The sequence below is a fragment of the Charadrius vociferus genome, unplaced genomic scaffold (assembly GCF_000708025.1).
Source record: "Charadrius vociferus isolate BGI_N301 unplaced genomic scaffold, ASM70802v2 scaffold94, whole genome shotgun sequence".
NCBI classification, from domain to species: Eukaryota; Metazoa; Chordata; class Aves; order Charadriiformes; family Charadriidae; genus Charadrius; species Charadrius vociferus.
In genome coordinates, this window is record NW_009648031.1 from 536,005 (window position 1) to 561,242 (window position 25,238).

General features: G+C 36.0%; 1 protein-coding gene across 1 annotated transcript in view; it reads left to right on the forward strand.

Annotated features, from left to right (window-relative positions):
* Positions 1–25,238, forward strand: part of DMD (dystrophin) — a 927,929-nt gene that overhangs the window by 130,003 nt on the left and 772,688 nt on the right. The window contains exons 14-16 of the mRNA XM_009883534.1: positions 5,077–5,256; positions 10,543–10,718; positions 22,558–22,681. Of these exons, the coding sequence (XP_009881836.1) occupies positions 5,077–5,256; positions 10,543–10,718; positions 22,558–22,681 (480 nt within the window). The remainder of the gene's footprint in view (positions 1–5,076; positions 5,257–10,542; positions 10,719–22,557; positions 22,682–25,238) is intronic.

Below are 25,238 nucleotides of genomic sequence, written 5' to 3' on the forward strand. Positions count from 1 at the left end.
TGATTTTAAGAGGGAAATATTTTCCTTTAGTAGTATTTTCTTAAATTTGGTTAATGAAGTAAATACAAACGCTTATGAAGTTAATTATGTTGCCAGCTTAAGTTGTTAAGCATTACTCTCAGGAAAGCATTGGCTGTCTTGCATGAAACTGAATGTTTGAACACCAGAATAAAGTGATTCTTCCATCTCCCTGAGCCTCAACAAGAATCATGTCATCCTGGACAGAACAGGCAGGGTTTATTAATAGTAGCTTAATCTTTTTTGCACATTAATAACACTGATGTTTTTAGAAACAGCTGGTCCTCAATGAAATAATTTAGATATTTAAGTCTGGATGGTATGCTGGAGAAATACTGCCTCTTTAGTCTCTTTGATTTGTAGCAGAAAAATATTTTCTTCTTTTGGAATTTCTCTGTCGGGTTTTAGACTAGTAGCAGTCATCTCCAAATTCCAGTGAGTATGTGTTTTTACCGTCACATAATGTCAAATTGTGAGGAGTTTTGTGGATGAAGAGTTACTATTTTAGTTTTCTCTGGGAAGTCTTCAAGGGGAATTTGTATTAATGCATTACCTACATCAAAATTCTTGTCAGGAAATATATTCTTCCACTCCTGGACTGGCTTTTCAAAATAGGGGAAAAATGGGATCATGGTATCCTGACCCTGATGTGAAAATCATGCATGTCTTGTGGCATATGTTATTTTGGCCATAGAGATGTATTTGGATGTAGAAAAGGAGAATTTGTCATGAAAAATTGCCTTTATAATTAGGCCAACTTGTTTCAGACTTGTAAAGGTGAGCCTGTGAGGTAATAAATGTACATTCTTTTACTAATATAGACATTTTTATATTCTTAACAAATCGTAGCCCAGTCCTGCAGTTGTCTAATCATATCCAGCAGAAATTACAGTAAGATTTTGTCCTTAATAGGACATAGATCTTAAGAATTTTAGGTTTGATATCATGATACAGCGTAAGAGGTTCCAGCCTGTTTTTCCTGTCTTTCTTATATGCACAACTTGGCAAGATTAAGGTCATGTTCTTTAGCCAGATTTCAGTCTCTTAAGCCTGAAGGAAATTTCTGAAGGTATTTTATTAAACCATTTAGCATTATGACTGTTCATTTGAAATTCTACAACCCTCCTGCAAGGTCCTTAGCCTTCTAAAGTGCCTGAAGGTAAAATAGGTCTGTTGAGATGCTGTTCACAGTATGAAAAAAAATGTTGACTCTTACATCACATTAATCATTACATCATATAGTAACAAACAGAAGGTAAAATAAGAAAGAGCAGCTGGTAGTTTTCACGCATATTTGCATTTCAGGATACTTCTGAAGCAATTGGGACTTAACTACTGCTTGCTGATGCAGAAATACATCAGCGTCTTCTCTACAGTAATTTTATCTCATGTTTCTCAAGTGGGAGGAAATACACTGTTAATTTTAAGACAGGATTTCTGACAGTTAAAATAGTAGTCAGTATGCATATATTTTCAGAGAATAATAAAGATTTTGAGTAAACAGAAAAATTGAGATTGTTCCTGAACCAAAAGCTCCATACATGAATTCCTGTTTTAGGATTGCTGGAAGATTTTTGCTGCCCAAATTCTGATTATTTGTATAAACAAGCATGTGTTTCCCCAAAATTTGATCTATTCTAGTGATTTGAGTGCATGCTTACCGTTATTTAACAAATATTAGTTCTCTGTAGATTCTTTCTCAGATGTGATTCTCCAAACTGGGAGGAGGAGGCAAGTTAAAACATTTTAAATAAAACTACGTAAACTAAACTTTTATATTCAATTTGGTGTCAGAATACTCTAATATATGTAGGTTGGGATACACTCTGGGCGGTGGAAGACAAAATGTTTTGAAATCTGTCTAACAGAAGAGAGATTTTCACAGAAGCACCACTGGAGTCAGTCATGGGCTCAGCTTTGGGTAGTGGTGGGTCTATTTTGGAGCCAACTGGAATTGGTTCTATATGACATGGGGGCAGCCCCTAATGTCTTCCCACAGAAACCACTCTTGCAGCGCCCCCACTGCCAAAATCTTGCAATGTAAACCTAGTACAGATGCTGTCCCTCTTTTTCCCTCAGCTTTAGCAGTCACATTTTCATTGTTATTGAAATGAATTGGTAAAATATATTTTTGGCCAGTGTAGCAATTCACCCAGTTCTAACGTTGTGTTAAAACTCATATCAAGTCAGTTAGATTTCTTCTTAATCTATACCCATAATATATATTCGTAAGATCTTTTTTCAGATAAAAATGTTTTTTTGCAAGAAATTTTTGTGGTTTAATAATCTCAAATGGTTTGTTTCAGAGGATTCATTCAGTATTTGTGTGTGAAAATTTATGTCCTTTGTCATTAACTCTCTTCTGGGATCTGCTTAGTCTAAAGGTCAGAAAAACTGTTTAGGCTTTACTACTTTGTGCATGTATTAATACTGACATTTCTTCTTTTTTTTTTTCTGATGTTGATCATTAGTTGCTCTAGTTCTAAAAATATTTCCTTAAAACAACTGTTAGAGTTTTGGGTTTTTTTTTTAATTTTCCACCTACTATAATTCACTGTCACTATAATTGTCCCTGAATTCTTACACGAGGTGAATTTTGACATAGAGCATGGACTAAGCCGGAGGATGTGATGCACTCAGAATGTAGAATGTAAGTGGAAAGACTGAGGTGAAATTTCACTGTCATTTATGGCATAGGCTTGACAGGTTGTTTTCATGACCTGTGCCTAAGTTTTGCAGCCTGTAAAATGAAGGTGATGGTGTTCCTCTTTTTTGTAAAACATGTTGGGATCTACTGCGAAGATATGCAAGATCTAGGTCTATATATTTACAGTAAATATTCATTAATATAGAGTTAAATCTTCTCTTGCCTTACTTTATGCAAATTTATTTACTTATTAGAAGAGATAAATTAGATAATTACAGCATTTTTACTGGTATAAATCTCTTAGCTACCGAACAATTACTTTACAGCAGATGTTGGTGATTAGAATATTACAATGAGCAAAGAAAGTTTTTGGTGATATTTAAAGAAAAGAAAAACATCAATAATTAAAAACTTGAAAGCAAAAAACAACTAGTAGAAGCAAATTACCAACAAATAAGGAAACTACATTATAATGTTCATATATTGGAGTTTACAGCATGCACTTGACAGAACTTATGACTGAGTTATTTGATAATTAATTTCATGAAGCAAACAGTACCATTTATTATCTTGCAGATTGGTAAATTATATATTCTGTTGCTATCTCATTAGTATTTTAGGTCTATTCTTGTACCAGAGGGGAAAAAAAAACAAAACACAACAAAACTAGAGCATATTATTGGTTACTGTAGCACATTAACATGTTTTCAGTAAGGAAATGTGAAAACAGAATCCCCCAGTATATTTTTACATGTTAACTGTAGCTGTCGCAAAAGCATATTTAGGTAGTAGTGAGCAGTACCTTTGACATAGAAAGTTTTGGCATCCTTCTCTTTCTAGTGTTTCACTTACTCATTGTTCTCCATGTAGCTGGGATTGATGCTGAACTTATTTGTGTATTATACAACTATTGTCAGCTGTGGAGGTTGGAAATGAAAAGCTGCTGTTCAGAATTCAGTAGTCATGTTTCACAGGGTACCACTTTTGATTATTTTAGTCCAAGTATGTGGTGGCTTTCACATGAGTTTTTTCTGACACTGTAAGAAAAAAAAAAAGTCAAATATAGCAACCTTTTAAATTTTAAGAGGGTAGTTTTACATCTAGTCTGTTCCCTGCATTAGATCTGCCACTATGCATAGGTTCTTCAATATAAAGTGTGTTAGCTGCTGTTTCTTAGGGACATGTGAATTTAATTTTTGATATTAACTCTATCTAAAATTAGTAATTAACATGTTTCAAACCACATCTAAATGGAAAAAGTACTGATTACAAAGACTGTGACTCTTTTGTTTCCTGAGCTGTATTTTAGATTACAATTTTGGATAATATGGCTACAGGAAAGTATATGTAGACTAAATTCTGTTGTCTAAATATTTTTTTAATTATCCCTTTCATATCTTGGGGTTAGATTGCAATCCTCGGCTGCATAGAGAGTTCAAAATGCGGCCGTGGTTAGCACAGACTAGGGTGTAGAGAATGAATGCTTAAGGTATGAAAATCAATGGAGTAAACCAGTAGAGGCATTAAAAAAATAAACCCAGGTGAGAACTGGAGCTATGGATGACTCTTGGATCTGTGAAGAACCTACTTCATAGAGAGGTTTGCATGTGTAGATCTCGAGTTTCAAGATCCCTTGGCAGTTTACTGCAGTAAACATGTGAAGACTGATGGTTTCTCCTTTTCCATTAGCATCCATGGGTTTGAGCTGTACGGCGTCTTGCAGAGCACAGTGGATGTACACAGGAGTTTCCAGGCTCCCAGCTGCAGGACCATTTCCTTGAGGCACACTCAGCATTGCTCCTGGGGTTCCCAAGGCTTCCCCATTCCCTGGGAGGCTACTGCCATGTAACCAGAGCCTGCCAAGATCTGAGGAAGATGAGAAATACATGTTTCTTCAATGCTGCCAAAACAAAAGTTATTTTCTTTGAGTTTTACTTTTTTTTTCATCCTGGTTTGGGGTCAAATGTTATTTTTCTAGAAAACATTTTTTTTCCCAGCGAGTTTTAATATGCAATATATGACAACGTACAACAAAACTTTAAAGAAACATTGTTTGAAATGTTGATATAGCTGTTAACATTAGTGCAGTTTTAAGGTTATGAATGTCACACAGCTGTTAGCTTTTTGATTTATGTCACCACCTGAGGCATGCTGTGATATCTGGAGTTGCTCCACCTGTCATGTTATATTGCTTTGTGAAGTGCAATGTATCCATTCCGCTATGTCAGGTCTCCAGCAGTTTTTACAGTAACAGCAGCATGGAAGGATAGGAGTTTGTATGAAACACCCTTACCCATTTTCGGTTCCTGATGATTCTCTCTGTAGGATTTCTCCTCTAAGTTTGTTGGGTTTGGTTGTTGGTTTTTTCCCCCTATATGAAGTACTGTTCTTGCTGTTACTTTGCTTAACAGATCCTAAAAGGAGATCTAGAAATGAAAAGACAAATGATGGGTAAACTGAAGTCGCTCAGCCAAGATCTCCTTGTAGCTGTGAAAAATAAAGCGGTGGCTCAAAAGCTGGAAAGTCGTCTTGAAACTTTTGCTCAGCGCTGGGAAAGCCTTGTGCAGAAGGTGGAGAGTAATTCTAAACAGGTTTGTTAAAACCATCATTTTGTCAGTTGGTGACAGTGAAACTCTTTGCCAGTCAAATGCTTGAAGTAGTTTTGGTGCTGTTTGTCATTGTTTTAAATTTTTCCCCAGCATGATTGCTTAAGACATATTTTATTTTTAGGACAGCATAATACAATTGTAATATAACTTTCCAGAATTTTATTAATCTCTTTAGTTTTTGTTCTCTCTTTATATTGTTGATTACTTTCTTGGGTTGTTAACTATATTTTCAGGGATGATACAATCCATAATGAAAATACTCTTTCCAGTTAATTTATTTTTAACCTATAATAGTTGGTCACTTCAAATGCACTCTTTGTTATGGCTGTCTCTGTGGAATAGCACTTAGTCTGAAATTAGTGTAGGAACTGCTTGCTAGTTAAACTATTTTTATTTCTTTTCAACAGTGAAATTTTATAGTAGATTACTGGTTTACTTCTGCTTATGTTATGCTGATTAACAGATTAAAAAGAGAGGCCATAAGAAGAGAAGTTTATTGGAAAAAATAAAGAAATCAATCCATACACGTAACCAAAATGTCAATGGACAAAGAATATAATCCACTATTATTTTGCCCAGGTCCTTTATGTTAACTGCAATATATTAAAAAAAATTGAGGTTTTAAAGTTTCACTTTTTTTTTTAAACAAAGTAACAAAAATCAGTGCTCTGCTGCAGTACCGAAAACATATAATTTTATTTTTCCTAGCCATCTGTCAGCTTTTCTTTCTTGTTGGATTTAAACCCAAATCAGCTAATTTTTTTTCTCCATTTCATTATCTCATTAATTTTGAGTTATTTTTGTGGTATTGTTGTATGACTGGTGAAATGAAAATGGACATTGAGACTTAATGATAACACAGAGCAGAACGTTACTGCATGGATCTCTGTCCCATCCCCAGAGGGCCTCTCATAGTTCTGGTCAGTTTGATTCAAGTCCCTTGACTATGCTGCACTTTTTTGTTGCTCTATACTAATGCTTCTACCAACTTATGTTTGGGTAATTAAATGAAAGCTGCTATACTTCTGCAGTGATCTAAATATCTCTCAATAACCTTGCTTGCAACTCATACCTTACTCTTAAATTTCTCTGTGATACAGTTTCTTGTGTAGCTGAAGTTGGAAAAATCAGTTTGGGAGAAAAGAAGAGAAGAAAATAGGGAAAGGATACAATTTCTCATAGTAACAGAAGGCAAAACCAGTTTGTGCTGCACAGCGTTTGTAACAGTTGAAAATTTGATTTAATTCTTGCAAATTTGCTGTAGGAAACCTCTTCTTTCAATGCAGAGGAAAATCCAGACGTGTTTTTAATTTGGGATAGCTAGGGACACATGATTTGAAGAAGTTAGTAAGTCACTCCAAAGTGCTCAAGAGTTTAGATTGTTCACCGGTCCTAAAAGACTAGTTTTAAAAATGGAACTTAGGTTACAGAAAAGATAGCCTCTTCATTAAGTGAGCAATCCTAAGGCTGTACATCCATACATCGTAGAGCAGCACAGGTGGGAGATGCTTTAGATTACCAAAACAGTGTAACTGTCTTACCATAGCAGTGCATTTCAGTTGATAAAAAAATAAGAAATTAAATGAAAGAGACAACCTCAGCCTTGGTTCAAAGCTGATTCTCCAACTAGACATAGGAAGCAGTTGTACATCCCAAAGAAAAAGTGCAGAAAGTAGAATGTGAGTACTCCCACATTTAGCTGAATTCATTGCTGCTGAATTTAAGTATCTAATCTGAACTCATGGCTGAAGTTTTGCTACAATGAGTGGATGGCAAGGGTGAGAAAGAGAGAGAGATTTCTGAGAAGCAGTTTGTCCTCATCATGAAAATGTCAACTTTCCTTCATTGACCACACAGTGGAAGCAAGGACAAGGACGACTTGCTTAGACTAGATGCATAGCTTTTTGAAACTCGGTACCCACCTTTGGTGAGTTCGTTATGCTTCACCAAATTGTACTGAAAACCTTCTCAAACTAAAGAAAACACCATTCCTCATCTGAACTTCCCCTCTCACATACATACATTTCATCAAAGAACAGATGACAGCTCCAAAAGTGAGTGTTAAGGAAAATTATGAGTTTATCAGGTGGAGGGCACTTCCAAAGGCAGTAATAAATGATGGCATTAAAGGTAGGCTGCCATATAAAAGAGAAATAAAATGACATAAAACTGCTGAAGTGCTATACACACATTGTACATACGTTTGCCTGTAGAGGATGAAAAGGAAGATTTGAATTTGTCCACTCTGAAAAGAGATGAGTTTTAACATGTTTCTAAGATGAGCTTGCTGATGTGAAACTGCAGGCAAGCATTGTATTTTGAAAGCCTTTTAATGTGCAGCCTTGTGAGTCACCTTAGCACTTTTCATATAATTTTCTAGTGCGTTAAAGGCCCAGTCTGTATCGCCCCTTCTCGGATTCCTGTTTGTTTTTCAGGAACTTAGGGGGATGAGGAAACTATACTGTCGTTATTTGGACCATCTTTGAATAATACATGAAACAAACTACTTCAATCATTACATTTAGAAGGTGGGGTGTTGTTTGTTTTGTTTGGTATTTTTTCGAGAGAAGTGAAGAAAAGCTACTTCCTTTTCTGTACATCCTTATATTTTTAAGGATTTTCCTTTACCCACTGCAGTGTGTGCACTCTTTAAATGTGAACCAACTTCATCTTGCAGAGTTACATTGCGGTATAATCTTCAGTATCTTTTAGTCTTACCCAGTCTCTAATTAGAATGATTGTGAACTTCAAATTCACATCTCCATTCTCCATTGAATTACATAGTATTTAACCTCTACTCCTATTGATTAAGCTTGAAAAATAATACTTTACTGTTTTGACACGTAAATCATTACACCCCACAGCATTGTGACTTGACTGCCCTGTGCATATGGTAATTGCATTGCCTGGTTTTGAAGCTCAGTTGCCAATCACCAGTTGAAATTCTTACTTCTGTGTGGTATGCTGCAGGTGATTCCTACAGCACCCTAGCTGTGGTTTATTCTGGTTTACACCTTCTTCACTGTAAACTGTGCTCTGGTATTGACTGGCAAATGGAAACATGACAGGATATGACCTCGGGTGTCAGAAACATTGTCCTATCATTGATCTGTGGATAAAACTGAGTGTGATAAGAATTTGTGAGAAGTGGAAAGAGAGACTGTCCCCAAAACTGCATATAAGGAGCAAGGAAATTTGGAGTGTTCTTAGCTACAGAGTCAATGCAGGGAAAGATGACGTTGGGTATTATCCTCAAATTTCATAGAGCCTTAAACCTCAGAAGCTTTAATTTGCTTTTCCTTTCTGCCCCAAAAGAAAATTAATTAAAAATAAATTTGAAAAGAATGCTGTATAAAGTTTTAATAAAACTATATGGAAACATTTCTTTATTTATTGTCATAATTTCTGTAACTGAAAATATCAAAGTCAATACGTCTTGTTGAGAGAACTAAAAAAAGAGTGTTAATACATATTATTTTATGGATTAAAAAGTCAACTGGGTGTTTTTCTCTTCCAAAAATTTATGTAGTTCATACATTAGCTAAGTCCCTACAGTTCGCAAGCATTTACTCCAATTGATATAATTAATCTGGAGATTTAAAAAAAAATTCTACTTTGAACATTAATTTTGTAGTCTTCTGAGTAGTCCAGATTCTGCTCTAAAGCTTAGACAGCTGGTCATTTCTAGAGGGAGAAGAGTAGCGTTGAGCTGACGGTATTAAGAAAGATTGCCAAAATTGCAGTGGTAATGGACTTCCTTACTCATCACTTCTACCAGCAGACTGGATAAAGAACAAGAAGACTTTTTGTTTTTGAAGACCACGTGAAAGATTCGGCAGCGCTGGGAGGAACTTGGGTTTTTCCAAGGCTTTTTGTAGCTTTACTGGTGTTGCCTGCTGAGAAGAGGCAGGTTGCTAACCATATCCACCTTTCCTTGACACTCGATTTTTTTCTATGTAAGAAAGTGTTGTGGGAAAGGAGTTATAGTTAATTAGCTGGTATGCCTCTTCTCTGTTGTTTATAGAAACACCAATGTCTCAATAACTAAGGTAACTCAATACTCTTACTGAGTTGCTGATGCAAGAACTAATAGATTATTTCTGTATGTTATTGTATTGTATATCATTATGTATGTTACTGTTATGTATTCCATGTATAGTTTCATGGAATTTGTCGCTGTATTGGAAGGCCTTTCTATTTCTTGCATGTTGGCAATAAGCAAAGAAGCAGGGCTCTTCTGGTGCACAGCTTTTCTTGCTCCTGGTATAACTTCTTCCTTTTGTTTTCCATTTCACTGCCCCTAAACTGTGAGGTGATCATTGGAGCTGTAACTAGAGAATTTTGACAATGACCCATCATCTGACAGAATGAAAAAAAAAAAAAAAGTGACCCATTTCTCAAGAGTTAAGGGTCTTAAGAACAGTTGCACGTGTTTAAGTGGGAAGTTTGTATTTTGTTGTTATATGGAAATAAATATAAATGGGAAGTATATATACAAACAGTATCTTCCAAACAAATATGAGCAGAAAATATTTCTTATTCCTTTTTTTTTTCTTTTAATGCAGCTGAACTATATGAAGGCTGCTTTTTCATATTACTGGGCAAAGTTAAATGCATTACACTGGTAGCATTTACAGTGTTACATATTATGTGTATTAGTATCTTTTATGACCCCTTAACATTAGTTTTTAATTATGGAATAAAACTGATGCAAATTAATTTGCCTTCTAATGCGTGTTTTCTAATTTAAGATTTCCTGACAGAAAGCTAACTGCCCTTTTCTGCAAGGAGGCTGTGATGAATTACATTCTAGTTTGAAAATTCTTATAAATGGTAAAAATAAAAAATTGGTAATTTAGTGCCGTTACCATGCCTTTATCACTTCTTAAGGTATAAATCTTCAGAATGGAGGCAGAGTAACATACAGCAATAGTAGTATTTTATACATTTGCTATCATTCAATTCCCCCATAAAATTGACCATTCATTTATTTTCTTCATTCAGCATGATTTAGAGGGAGCCATAAGTTCATTCTATTTAGGATCTTTTCTGATCTTGATATTGACTTCTGCAGATATCTTATTCACACAGCATGAGTCAGATAAAACAATTTGGTTTGACTTGCATATAGTGTTATATTTTTTTTTTCTGAAGGTCAGCCTATGATCAGATGGGAGCAGTTTCTCATTATTTTCTATTGCTACTCCAAACAGTCTTTACTGAAGTCTTTCGAACAGTGTGTGACCTCTGTTTTAATACTTCTGACAGATTTCGCAGGCTGTCACTACCACTCAGACATCCCTAACGCAGACAACTGTAATGGAAACTGTAACTATGGTGACCACAAGAGAACAAATCCTGGTTAAGCATGCTAAAGAGGAACTCCCACCACCACCACCCCACAAAAAGAGGCAACTCCTTGTGGATTCAGAAATTAGGAAGAGGTGAGAATCATGAAGAGGCGGAGAGAGAATGCTGAGAGTGGATGAGAATGCAAAACTAGTCATTTGACTGCAATAACTTGCTGCATATTTTTTTTGACATTAAAATTGGTTTTATGTTCTCTATTAAGGTACCAGTTCCATATTGTTTTTCTTCACTCAGGATGAGTTGTGGATTTTTTTGTGCTTCTAGTCTAACTATTTTGCAGTATAGAATGTTAATCATTATGTCAATACCATTGTGTTAATAATTATAGTCGGTATGCTTGGCATTGTGAGGGTCCCACTTGACTATAGTCTTGAAACTTGAAGGACAAGAAACATTCCATTAGTTCTTTTTATGTTCTTTAAAAAGAATTTTTTAATAGTTAGGATACTAGTTATGCAGATCTTGCCTGGTTTCTAAAGTTCAAGTTGTATTCTTTCTGACTTGTGGGTCAGCATTAGAAATAACAGTTCTGCAGAGGCAGAGTTAATATTTGGCGAAATGTGCAGTATCATCATTTTCAGAATTTTTACTATGTAACTCCAAGCACAAGTGACAAGGGATTTTAGACTAATACTGAACACTTATGAAAGTCACAGGAAAAATTTCTGATGAGTTTAAGTAGAATTATCTCAAACACTAAATTTCAGAATAAGGTGCTAAGAAGCTAGGCTTCAAATGCTCATCATGATGTTTGTTTTGGATTATTTTTTTATATTCATATTTGATATTTGATAAATATATGAATTCCAAGGTAGTGGATTCAAGGACTGAAAAAAATGTGAATCTGCATTCAGTATCTCATTTCTATAGAAAATATCTTTGTTTAGTTCAGTTTGTTTTCAATGATAAGTTATTTTCTTGTAAAATAGACTTTAACTTATTAAGAATGAGATAAACCAAGAATAGGAGAAATCTGACTTTCTTTTTTAATTGAAGGGGTATGTCATTGAAAAAACAGATACTCAGAGGCACATTTTTTTTTATACATAGGCATCTAAAGTGGGATTTTCCTACAGAAAGTGCTTAGACCAGATTATAGAATCATAGAATGGTTTAGGGTGGAAAGACCTTGAAGATCATCGAGTTCCACCCCCCCTGCCATGGGCAGGGACACCTCCCACTAGACCAGGTTGCCCAAGGCCCCATCCTGGCCTTGAACGCCTCCAGGGATGGGGCCTCACCAGCCTCTCTGGGTAACCTGTTCTGGTGCCTCACCACACTCATAGTGGAAAAATTTCTTCCTAATGTTTAATCTAACCCTGCCCTCTTCCAGTTTAAAGCCATTCCCCCTCGTCCTGTCACTACATGCCTTAGTAAAAAGTCCTTCCCCAGCTCTCCTGTAGGCTTGAATGAATTGAATCTGATCTCCAGTATCACTTGGAATCTGGTTTGGTTGGGTTTTTTTTGCATATCCTAGGTTACCATTAAATAATAGTGAGAGTGGTATTTTGCTAATATATTTCCAAGCACTCAAAATAGTGCATAGCAATGACTATCACCAGACTCACAATTCTTGAATTTGTTCGAGGAATTGTTAGATGGCAATGCTTTTAGTTAAAAGACATAATAAGACAGCATTAGTACTCTTGTTAATGTTTCAGTAGTAATGTGCAAAGATCTGAAAGAGGATCGAGGCCCTGTTGTCTTATATGCAAGAGTAAACCTATGTTAATGCATGGTGCCTGTCTTGAAAATATTGGCATTCTTAGTTTTGAAATTGAAAAATTAAGACTGGAAATTCCTCATAAATTTTAAACTGTTCCAATAATTGGTATTTTTAGACTTTTCACTTTATTTTTTTCCGAACTAAATGTTTTAGGAATGACCTTAGTTGGCATAAATATATAGAGGTGAAATGCGAGTCTACTGTTATGAAGAAAAGCATTACCTTCGTTAAAACTAAATGAAGTAGGGTGATTTTTTAAAACCTGTATTTTACAGTCCTTCAAGAAAGTTGTTGCTAGAAATATCTATACATTATTTAAAATTGGAGACCAATTTGCAGCAGAAGTTCCTTTCTCAGCTACTAAGTATGTAACTGTCATGGTTTAACCCCAGCCAGAAACTAAACACCACCCAGCCGCTCGCTCATTCCCCCGGTAGGATAGGGGAGAGAATCGAAAGAGTAAAAGTGAAAAGACTCGGGGGTGGAGATAAAGGCAGTTGAATGAGTACAGCAAAAGCCTCACACACAAGCAAAGCAAAACAAGGAACTCATTCCCTGCTTCCCATGGGCAGGCAGACGTTCAGCCATCCCCAGGAAAGCAGGGCTCCATCATGTGTAATGGTTGCTTGGGAACAAACGCCATTACTCCCAACGTCCTCTGCCTTCCTTCTTCCCCCAGCTTTATATGCTGAGCATGATGTCACATGGTATGGAATATCCCTTTGGTCAGTTGGGGTCAGCTGTCCCGGCTGTGTCCTCTCCCAGCTTCTTGTGCACCCCCAGCCTGCTAGCTGACAGCACGATGTGAGGAGCAGAAAAGGCCTTGACTCTGTGTAAGCGCTGATCAGCGTTAACTAAAACATTCCTGTGTTATCAACACTCTTGTCAGCACAAATCCAAAGTATAGCCCCATACTAGATACTGTGAAGAAAATTAACTCTGTCCCAGCGGAAACCAGCAGAGTAATATTAGTCCATGTTTTCCTTCTTGCTCGTATTCTTTTGATTTGCCTTAATACTGAAAGTAAAATTAGCAGGGTACAGCAGACTCCAGACTTGTAAGTCATCATGCAAGGAAACTACCAGAGGGCAGGAATTAGCTAGATTATAGGAATTGGTTATATTCAGAAATACCCTGTTTTATACAAACTGGGAATTATAATTTCTTGTGTTTTAGCTGTCGTCTCTCTAAAGCATTGCAGCTAGCAAGGATATATAAAAATTTGATAGATACTTGTACAGAAAATAGGATATTTTATCAAATTGGAGGCTGTGATTGCTTGCAGCAAAATTATTGGCAGATCTGGTACGAAATTTAGTGTTACTGGTTTTTACCATTATATACTAGGTTTTGAGGGAGGTTGATTTATGTTTTATGCTAATTCATTCACCATGTAAGTTCTGTTTAACTTTTGGATAAGACTCGGTATGAACCTTGGAACAACTGGTAGTTCTCAGTCTTTGTCTAGGGTGACTTTAGATAGTTGAATAAGTTGTGGTTTCTTATATGTACTTAAAATCAGAGTCCTTTTCATTGCTGCACAGATCAGATTTTTGTTTTGATCTATTAAGAAAGCAATCTGAATTCTACCTGGAAGAAGGCAGTTCATAGTTTAATATGGTTTAACATAGTTCAACTCGCTGGAATATTGCTTTGTGTACAGGAGTTACTAGATTTGTTATAACAGTGCAAGCATACCATTGTATGAGAACTGGTTCAGTATGACTGTTCACTGAATACCTGTGAGTGGAACTACAATATGGTAATGTGCAGAGTAAATGATGTTAGAAATGTCCACAGCTGTGCAGCAGGATAAATGATGGTTATATTACCTAAAGGCAGCATTTTTCCGTTTAGATATTTATTTTTGGCATTTCCAACTGAACAGCCAAAAACAGATTATGTACCTTTCCTCTCTAGAAAGTCGAAGCAGGTGTTCTGGAGTGGGAGGACCAGTCAATAAATAGCTTCAGAGAAACACTTTCAGAGGAAACTTCGGGGAAGGAGTTTCAGCTTAGAATAGTGGTCATTGTGACTGCTTTTATTAAAACATGAAAAAGCAGTCTTAGAAACTAGTACACTTGACAGTATGCTCCTGTCTTTCTCTAGCATAATAAATTTATACTGAACATAAGCATAACAATAGGAGAAGAAAACTCATCTTAAAATGTGGGTGCTCAGCTAAAATTTCTCTGTGCATTGGTGTCTAGACACCCTTTTCATCAATGCTTTTTTTCTGGGAGAACCTCATGGTTATATTCCCAGTCAGTCAGTTATTTTCTGGGTCCATTGCTGGCTGCAAGATCTTTCAGGGTTGTTTGTGTATATTTAATTGTACTTCCACCCAAGGACAAACAAAGCCATAGTACTACATAGCCTTTGGGTTTTTGAAATAAACTAAACGAATGGGGGTTCTCAACCCACCTCTCCCTACATTGTTCTATGTTGCGTGTGTGTTTATGTTCAGAATTTTTGCCGAGCACTTAATGACCAAGAGCTGATGATTCTGTACTGCTTAATTTTGTGTTTGATGAAAAAAAACCTCAGCAATTATTGAATGCTTGCCAGAAACTTCTGAAGGTGCATAACCAGATTGTGTCGGTCTCTTTCCATGGTACAACACACTGCATGCTCTTGCCTGGTATTTTTGGGGCCGTCAGGAAAGTCATATTGGGGGTTGGGGCTTTACTGAGGTGGTGAATAATGCTTCCAGGTTTTTTCAGCTTCTCGCATCTGTTCTCAAGCTTTAGTCAGCGTTGTTGTTGTAAAAGAGTATGCCTGAACTAAATGCATCAGCCTCTATTGCCACATGTTTGGAAAGATTTGTGCTCCAGATTTGCTTCCCTGTGATCTAAATGTTTTAGAAAGACTAGAGGATGTCTTAAAGATGCACTGCATCTGCACTGTGAATTGCTAGGTGCTTAGTTTCAAGAAGGAACAAAAAGTAGTTTGTCTACTCTCTGAATATTGCATTAGTGAACTGCATAAGAGTATAGTCTCCAGCTACTTAGCTGAGGAGAAACAATGGATGGCTAAGATTGAAGCATCAAGCTTTCTGGAATGCTTTTGGTTTATACATTTCCAAGTGCTTTGGAAGGATTAGAAGTATAAGAGTCTCCATTTATACTGAAGAAACTGAGAAAAGCAGTTTGACTTGTAGACCAATAGCGTACACAGGAGTGAATATCGCATTTCCATTCCCCTGATTCACCGTGGCATAAATGCATGGGAAAGAAGCTGTTGATTTTTCTTGCCTCCTAAAGCAACTTCTTACCATAAGTCATGGAAAGCAGAGATAAGAAGCAGATGACTTTTTTTTTTTTTCCTTCGTCTTCCACCCCCCCCAAAAAAAAAATCTGGAACTGCCTCAAAAGTAATGCTTCAAAATGTCAGAATAATTCAGCCATGTGCTAAGCTCTGTTACTGGTCATAGGAAAGCTCCTTTTCCCAAAGGAATTAATTTGAAACTGAGAAGGAAAAAATATTTGGAGCTGTATAATAAAGGTCTTGAAAGTATGTATTAGGCATTAGGACTAGAGATCAATGTAACACAGCTGAAGTTTTAGGATGAAAAAAAACAAAACAAAACAAAACAAAAAAACAAAAACCAAAAAAAAAAACACCAACCAACCCTGTAAATGGGAGAAGGGGTTGCAAGATAACATTTTCATGGTATTTGCATATTCTGAGAAAAACAGGTCAGGTGTGTAGCATAGAAAAATCTGAAAATTACTTTGTTCATGGTAAGTTTTTAAAGAGCAAACAAGTTAGAGCTGCTTAACATTTTATTTAAACATATTTGCAATATTAATGTTCTAGAATAATGTCTAAAGATACCTTTCTTTGCCATTTAGTAAATAACTTTGTACATGCTTCCTAAAGTTTCCCAGGGAAATCTATTTGTCATAACGTTATTATGGATATAATGTTAATCTTCAGATTTGAAAGAGGCTTTGTGCCCTTTGAAAAGAAAGGCATGTTAAAATAGGATAGTTGCTCCATCTAGTGTTTTTTTTTTTATTTAACATAATTATTATGTTAACATAATTTTTTGGAAAGGGAGTATCCTTCATTTCTTTGACAATTATTATATTTGGGATTCTAATACTTCATTACTTAGAAAAGTTTGGATTTTTGTTGAAAAATACATCAAAGGAAAAATTGACTTATTCAAAGTCGGGTTTTTATAGCTATTGTTTCAAATAGCCCATTGCTTTCCAATGAGTTACATTAGTTAGAACTAAATGCTGATTGTTTAGCATTTTTACAGCAACTCTCTTGGGCTGTTAGACCCTCATCCTGTTACTGAAATGCAGCTTCTGCACTTGTATTGTTAGATAACACTACTTAGCAAATCTAAAAAGAGGAAAGCCCTGTCTTCAATTTTCCTGATGGTCCTCGGTTTCAGTGTTGTATCTGTGTAGCCGGTGCCAGAGAAAAGGAAAAGGGTAACTGGGACACAACAGGATAGTTTTCTGTTGTTTACAGGAGGAATCATTTATAAACATTTTCATTCAGAGTGTCAGAAGATCTGTTGGTATGTAGATGTCTGTAATCATGGACACTTTATAACTTGTTAGTGCTCATTGTTTTTTAACCCTTTATCCTATTTGTGAGGTGAGAAATGGCATTGTGACAAAGACTCTGAGATATATATTGTTGTTCTTCACATTTAGTGTCTGAAATTACCTCCTATGTTATTAGGAGTGACACCAGGTGGCACTCACTGGAAGGCAGGATGAGTGGATTTAGAGCTGCCTTGCATCTCTAGCCACTGGCTGTTTGCTGAAGGCAAATGGTGTTAATGAACATACTGTACAACAACCTCTAGATTTTCCTTTGCTTTAGCCATAAGTGATTTGCTTACATATGAGAAATGTAGTGGATCTATCAGAATGTCTGCAAAGCATTCCATGTTACAGTTCAGGAATGACTGCTCAGGCTGGGGAAGTTGGATAGTTGGCTAAAGAAGGAGAACTATGAGGCTACTAAGGTGATACAAGTGAAGTTTCTGGATGAGATTAACACTTGGGATTGATCTTGTATTTTCTGATGATGCCTTAGTACGCATTACAGAAATGTGCTGGTCATAATGATGATGAGGCTAAACAGAATAGTATTTCAAGTATAGAGGGAATACCAGAATATCATTCAGAAAGGAAATAAAATTATTTGAGGACTAAACTAAAAAAATAGGAAGGGAAAAATATTTATTAGGACAAATAAGCTGTTGAATTAGGAGAAAAGAACAAGACTATTTATCAATGGCTCATCACCTACAAATATAGAGGAGGAAGATAAACAGCAGGGATTTAGTTCATCACAGACTAATTCTGCCTATGGGCATTGTATACCAAAAGTTGTTCTTTGACATGTTCTAGGCAATGAAAAGCTACAAGCTGAGGAGCACTGCTGGTGAGCTGGGCATTTCAGTCCTGCCATGGAAATGCAGTAATTCAGTATGTGGTTCTTGGATCTGAGTTGTATCTGAGTTGTATCATTCCCTGCCAGCTCAATATGTAGGCAAATGGTCTTAGTCTGCCCAAGATACACAGTGGTGACATGCCCAGTGTGGTTTTGTTCACAGAGGGAAGGAAAAAACAAATGAGCAAAGGAAGTTTTGAGGCAGTTTCTCTCTGTTGAAAGAATGAAGTCCTGAAACCACTATCTTGTCACGGTAGCAGTAATATCGTAGCAGTTTCAAGATTAAATTCATTCAATTTAGAGAAAAGATTATACACCGTGATGGCCACATGACGGCAGGGTACTTTGTGACTCGTGTGCCTATGGGACCTTGTACAACATTCAAGTTGTTTGTATAAATACGTGGAAGATCAGTGTGTGGGCATTACTTCACTGTCATCATCTTCCTGTGGCAGTGTGTGTAAAGAAAAAAAAAAAAAAAAAAAGGCAAAATTAAGAGTTTAAAATATACCATTGTCTATATTGTGCAGATGGAGGGTTTAGAGTCAGTCAGCCCTTTGATTATTAATAAAAATTGCATTGTTTTTCATTGTGGAATATAAACAAATTAACACTTGCTGTTACTTAATAGTTTGCAGAAGGTATTTGATTAGATGGGGGGTCTTGTAGTAGGACTCTAGTATCAGACTCTGCAGGGTATTTGGGTTAGAAATTCTGTGCAGAGAAAACAAAACCAAAACCAAAATGCAACTAAGTTGTGTAATGCCTTAAAGGTTTATCATGTATTTAATACTGAAAAGGAAGGGAAAGCTCGAATATGGAATAATTTTTGAACAAGTATATGTGGTAATCTCAGCAAGAGAGTTTTGAGTGAGAATATGAAGCAGGCATATAGCTTAGTATGATCTAGAAAATCAGTTTTTGGGGGACTTGCACGAAAATTTGAATGGCATGGATTAAAAATGTGAAGATGTTTTTTCAAACATGCTCTGGAGTAAAAAGAGACTGTATTTAAACTCAGCTGACATGTGCTGGCCCGTCAAGAGAGGGCAGTGAGAGCAGTAAAAGATAGTGTCTCTCTTGTGGAATAGCAGAAGGAAAGACTAATTGGAAAACTAAACCATGATTGCTGCATAAAGAACAAATCCTCTGCTGCAGATTGAATTTTTAGGTGGGGAGCAAGCTAACATGCATGTTGAAGTAATGTAGTTATTTAGAGTAATTGTCTCAAGTTATTTGATTTTATTGTCTTCCATGGATTTATTTTAACAAATTCTACATGCACTCAACTTTATTGGGTCAGAAAGGTAAGATTGCATTACTTTTTTTATATCAAAAGTATTGTTGATCTTAGGAGATTTAAAGACTATATTGATCCTTTGATATCAATCTAGAGGTAATATAGTTTGGAACTGCAGCTGTGCTTAGAAAGGAAATGTCCAATCATAGTGGAATGACTAAATGCTATATTCTACCTGTATTTCCTGGTTTTATGCAAGCCGAACATAAGAGTAAGAATTATTATTTTTTTTTTCCAAAGTAATAGAACAATGTCTTTATGCTAAGGATATTTATGTACTGCAAAAAAGCTACTTAGAATTAACTTCCATCTTTTTTAATCCTTTTCTGCCCCCTCTTTATAGCCCTTTTTTTGGGGCAGGAGGCTTTGCTTGTGGAGTTATATTTATCTCCAGAAGAAACTGCAAGTGACAGAGCAATCTGTTATCTGAGATCAGCTCTGTCAAGACGCTGCCTGCTGTGGCTAATACCATCATCTGATGAATCTCTGGGCCATGGGATGTGTTCCTGATTATTTTGTTGTACTATCAAAGCTGCCCAAATTCTCCTATTCCTCTGTGAGAAGGGGATGTTGCAGAGGCAGGGGCTTAGTCCTTTTGTTTAAGAGATGAAGAAATGATCGCTGGTAAACTTTTTGCTCTGTCAGCATCCATCCTGGGCCAGGCTATTCTTCAGAAAGCTGGTCTCTCTGCTCCTACTTACCTGCAGTTTGAGAATGGAGCAAGCACCAGAAGTAATACAATTTTGCCTGCAGCTGGGGGAGTTTGGTACTGAGGGAACAGTAAACTCATCTTTGTTGTTATCAGATGTCTGATGTTCTCCGGTTTACTGCTGCTTTGGGCCACTGCTATAAAACATCCGAGTTGCCACAATAGGTGACAGCAGTGAGAGAGCCAGCTTTAGCCGTAGATTTAAGTAAGGTGAAAGAAGCGGTCATTCCTTTCTTGTGTACTTTGCCTATACAGTTGCTGACCACGAGGAGAGCGGGGAGTGGAGAGCATGTTGGCAGCAGGGAGTGTCAGCACTTTCCTTAACCTGGGCTGCTGATTTTGGGTAACTGGTTTGTACAATGTTCACAGGGTTTGAAGAACCGAAGGTGGAGAGGGTGGCAGTCCCATGTGGTTGAGAACCTATAGGCTGACCAGATTCTTTCTTGACTGTTAAAACAGGTTCCCTTGTTTCTCACTTTGCCTGTGTTGCTGACAAGCCCAGAACCAGATACGAAAACAGAGGGCAGTACAGCATTACTACTCCATCTTTTTGAAAAAAGTATACACTGGATTTGGAGGCTTTGCTGCAGCTCAGCAATTCTCAAGTGACATAACAGTCCTTAAGCAGTTGCTCTAATTTAACTAACCTAAGGTATTCCTTACTGTGGACTTCAGGAACTCTACTTTGTCCTAGAGAGTACTTTGGTAGAACTTCACATCATTGATCATTCTTGTATCAGGCAGCGATGTAGCAATCATCATTGGATCTTGAATATAGATAATTTATATACAGCTTTATATTAGGAAGTTCTATGGATTTGTTAGTTTTTATGTTGTAAGCCAGTCCATTAGCTTTAAAATTGGGTGTTCTCTACTTTAAGATGTGTTGAACAGTCCTAAGTCATAGTTGCAAAAGCGTACTTTCATCATTTTTCTGCTGAAATCAGTAGGGTTAGATATGGAGTTCATGCTTGCAATTTGTTGAATATACAGTATTCCAGTTTTATGTGTGAATACTGGATTTTATAGTTATGCTGTCTCCTAGTCCTAAAATTTCATGAGAATGTTTATTAAATATGCAGTTATTATATGCAGAACAGAGGATAATGTTACATTTCAAGAATTACAATTAATTTAATGTCACACAGGATCAGAAATAAAGCTGAGGTAGGAAGCTCTTAACTGGTAGCGCAGTTCAATTTCAGCGATTAGAATCTGGTACCAGCACGGAGATTCCCTGAACCATCTGGGAATTTTCTTTTGTCTTCCACCTCTGAATTTACAATTCTTTATAAAATTAAGATTTCTGCACCTTTCATTATTTCACAATCATATTTTTTCTATTTAAATGAGTGTTCAAATAGTACCGTTGAGAATTGCTTTATCAACATTATTCCTAAGAGTTTATAATTTGAATGTATAATATTGGGCTGGGATTAGGACAGCGTGTGATTCTTCTTTCTTCTGCTTTTGTTACTACGCAGTCTTTCACACCATGTTGTTAAATGGAGTCACAAAGATCACAGTGGAGAAGGAAAAGGGAGGCAAAAATACAAGATCAAACGTGGAACACTTACTTGTATTCTGTTTTCATTTCTGTATATGTAGATTTCTGTAGCACCTGATTTTAAATTACATCCTTGTAATTTAGTTCTTATATGTATCGAGTATATTGTCATAAAAGAATTAATTTCTCCGAAGATGTAATTGTCATTCAAGTTCTTGTTGTTAGTAGATTCTCATTTGCATATAAATGATACAACCTATATTTACAAAGCGAACTGAAAGATACAGCTGATTCTTTTTTTTATATGTCTTGCTGTTATATTTCTTTCATTGTATTGCTACAAAAGGAAAACCAGTTATAAACTAGACATAAATATAAGTAGTGCATTAAAGAAATGAAATTAAGAATGCAGTTTAGCACAACTGAGAAAAAAAAATCGTCTCAATCCTCTTGTTTTAAAAACTACATTAGATACTGAGTCACAATTTGATTTTTGTACACGTCAGTGATTTAAATATCTGCATATGGTAACCTTCATTTTGAACTGCTGCCTCCTGAATAGGTAACAAAGATTAGCATCAGTTTTAAAGGAGATGATGAGAGAGAATCCAGACAGTAAGAAAAAAGGCTGTACAGTAAAAACTAGTTAAAAAAAGTATGCAGAGAGTCGGAAAACTTAATTTGCATTTCTAAAGTTTTAGCTGTAGGAAAACTATAATCTGGTTTTGATTAGTAATTACATTCTACAACAATTTGAGTCCATTTGAAGAGACTCTTGTCTAATGGTCAAATTTCCTGCTTGAATATCCTTCATAATATCATCAGCGCAAGCTGGGACAGAAATCTTACAGGTATGAAAGCTGCATTTGGTGAGCCAGATAGGACTTACATCCTCAGATGAGCCAACAAGACTTGTGATACACTTTCTTCACTGTGAGAGACACTCGTTTCATGTCTTCCAAAAATATCAGCTTGTAAAATTAGAATCTTTATTGTGAAAACTGTTGCATCTGTTCAGCTGTCAAATCACGATCTTAAAAATGAAAAAGTATTTCTGTTTCCAAATTATAGTGCGATAGTTTTATGAGCTATCTAATGAAATATGGGGGGTTTAAAACTGTCTTTTGTTTAGAGAAATTGCTGCTTATTCACTTGTTTAAACAACCAGTTAAACGTGTTTACTGTCAATGCTATTTTCAGAAACTTTGTGCAAAAGAGATGTCTTATTGCACTTCTCTGTCTTTTAGGTTTGACTCGGATACAACAGAGCTCCATAGCTGGATGACCCGTTCAGAAGCAGTGCTTCAGAGTCCCGAGTTTGCGATATATCGAAAGGAAGGCAATCTCTCAGATCTCAGAGAAAGAGTCAATGTAGGAGAAAGTACTCGTATATATGTCTGTTAGTGTGTATTAGCTTGTCAAAGTGCTTTCAAAGTCCAAGTTTAAATGAGTTCAAATGTAGGCTGACAAGCATTGGTTGTCCATATGTACAAGAGAAATTTAGAAGTGCTCACTATTTCTGTAAATCTCAGGTTTTGGCACCAAAATTGCTGTGCAGGCTGTCTGAATACAGACATCTTTTTTTTTATATTCATACATACTCATATTTAATTAAAGTATTCTAGATTTGTGAAAGTCTTTGGTAAAGTTGAATCAAAGTCTATATATTACGTCTTAAATATGCACCATGACTCTATACTAAGAGCTTAGTTTGACATTATACTTGCATAAATTGAAGGATATTAGAAGTGTCATCTTTTAGTGTATCCTAAAGAAAATCTGTATCTAATTCTTTTCACAGTGCTGTAAAATATATATGAAAATCATTAGTCTTTACATATATTTCTTTATTTAATTATTTTTTTACTCTATTGTAGTACCATGCCTGAACCAAAAATGTTTTTTTCTACTTTTGGCAAAACAAATGTGTATATGTTTCACACACTCTGAATTTAGCTCTCTTACAAATTTTCTTCCATATTTTATTTTTGTAGATAGATGCAAAATTTCCTGTCTTGCTGAGTTAGAGAAAGGAGAATAATTTTTATAATTAGCTCTTATAGTATCATAGTATACTGTGAAACTTCATTTAAATATATGGTGATACATACTTCTAGAACACAAACAGATGGAACAAAGTTACTGTATTGAAGTTAGTTTTCCTGCTGTTTTTTCTCACTGTATGCATGTCCATCATAAATCAGCTATGATAAGGTTGAGGAACACTGAATTTCGTGACTGTAAATATACATTTTAAAATATCATGTTAATTCATATTTTTCTTGCAATAATTTTAATGTAATTGTTAATATTGTCATAATATTACCACTAGTAAGTATCCATTAGAATGTAATCTCCTGAATTTAGTCCATGGCACCACTTCATGTTACATGAAATATGCATTAAAAAAAAAAAATATATAAAAAAACCAGCAAAAAGGATCAAATATACAGAGAAGATTTGATGGGTTCAAATGCTTCAATACTGGGGTAATGGGGTTCATGTAATACATAAATAGATTTACGGTTGGTTTTCTGAGTGCTTCAATCTTCATTGTAGGTAAAATTAAAAAAGAAACAAAGAGGAATGATAATACAAAGAAAATGCTCCTGTCTCCCCGTCATATATTCCTATTTTGAGGAACACAACAATTTCAAGGGTGGCAAATTAGTACGTCTTGACCTACATATTATGCTGAGTACCTGCACTTTCAGGTCTCTCTAACAAATATGATGTTCCACCTCATATTGTCAGTTTCTAAGACTTTATAAAAACATTAAAGGATCCAGGAGCCATGGTTCACCTTCCTCCTTCTTTCTTTTCTTTGCTTCCGAGGAGGTGGTGATCGCTGCAAGTAAAGGGGTGGAGGTAGGTGAACCACAGACTCTCCTCTGGTCCCTGCCAGAGTTCCCAGCAGCTCTTGCCTTGCCTTTGTTGATGCTGAGGAAGATCATTGGGGCTGGGAGGCCACTACCTACCACATTTGTTCAGATCTCGTTTAGGTTGGTGAAAACACACATAATACTGGAGGAAGAGGGAGGGAGGGAAAAGAAGTGTGGAATTTCACCGGTGCATGGGCATTGTAAGTTTGAATTCGAAACGCTGCAGATAGCAGAACGTATTTCAGATGTTTCTTTGACCTCCTTGGAAATTGAATAACTGAATGGTTAAGAAACCATTTTCCAGCTTCTTTACTGAAAAGTAGTGCAGAAAAACGATCCGCTTTGTATCAAGAGCGATCTGAGACAAACCAGTAACTCTAAATAGAAATAAGACAAACGAACACGTGTCGTTCATTAACACTGAAAATATTTTTAAAGACCAAGGCTGGTTTTGATTTCATAGCGTATCACTGTTTTTAAAATGAACGTTTTAATGAGAAAATTACGTAACATGTAGAAGTTTCTAGGTGTTTTAAGGGAGAAAACATCCTGATTACATGTATTAATTTGATAGAGAGAACTCTGAAAGATGGCACTCGACGAGTGCTACATGGACTCTGTGTTGAACGGTTTTCAGTTAATAGAAGTCTTTGTACATGCTTTTCAAAAAAGAAAATAAAACCAGGTTTTTAAAATGCCAGGTTTTACAGTTTTTCCAGACCTGACTTTTCCTGGTCTGAGCTGTGTCTCCATCCATAAAACCAGTAGTCAGGAAGTACTGTCCAGTTCATTGATTTGAGTAGTTGAGTTGCTTGTTGACACTTTTTGTTTCTAATTCCCTCAAAAGGAGCCTCAAATCATTAGAAAATAAGGTAGTATGGGTTTTAATATATTATAATCTCTAGTAAAGTTGTAGATGATGTATAAAAAAGATGAAATGCCAAAAAGGAAAACATGTTAGTAATAATTGAAAAAGACTGTGTTGTATTGACATATTGTACTGACTTAGTCATACCTCAGTGTTGTACTTATACATGCATTGTACA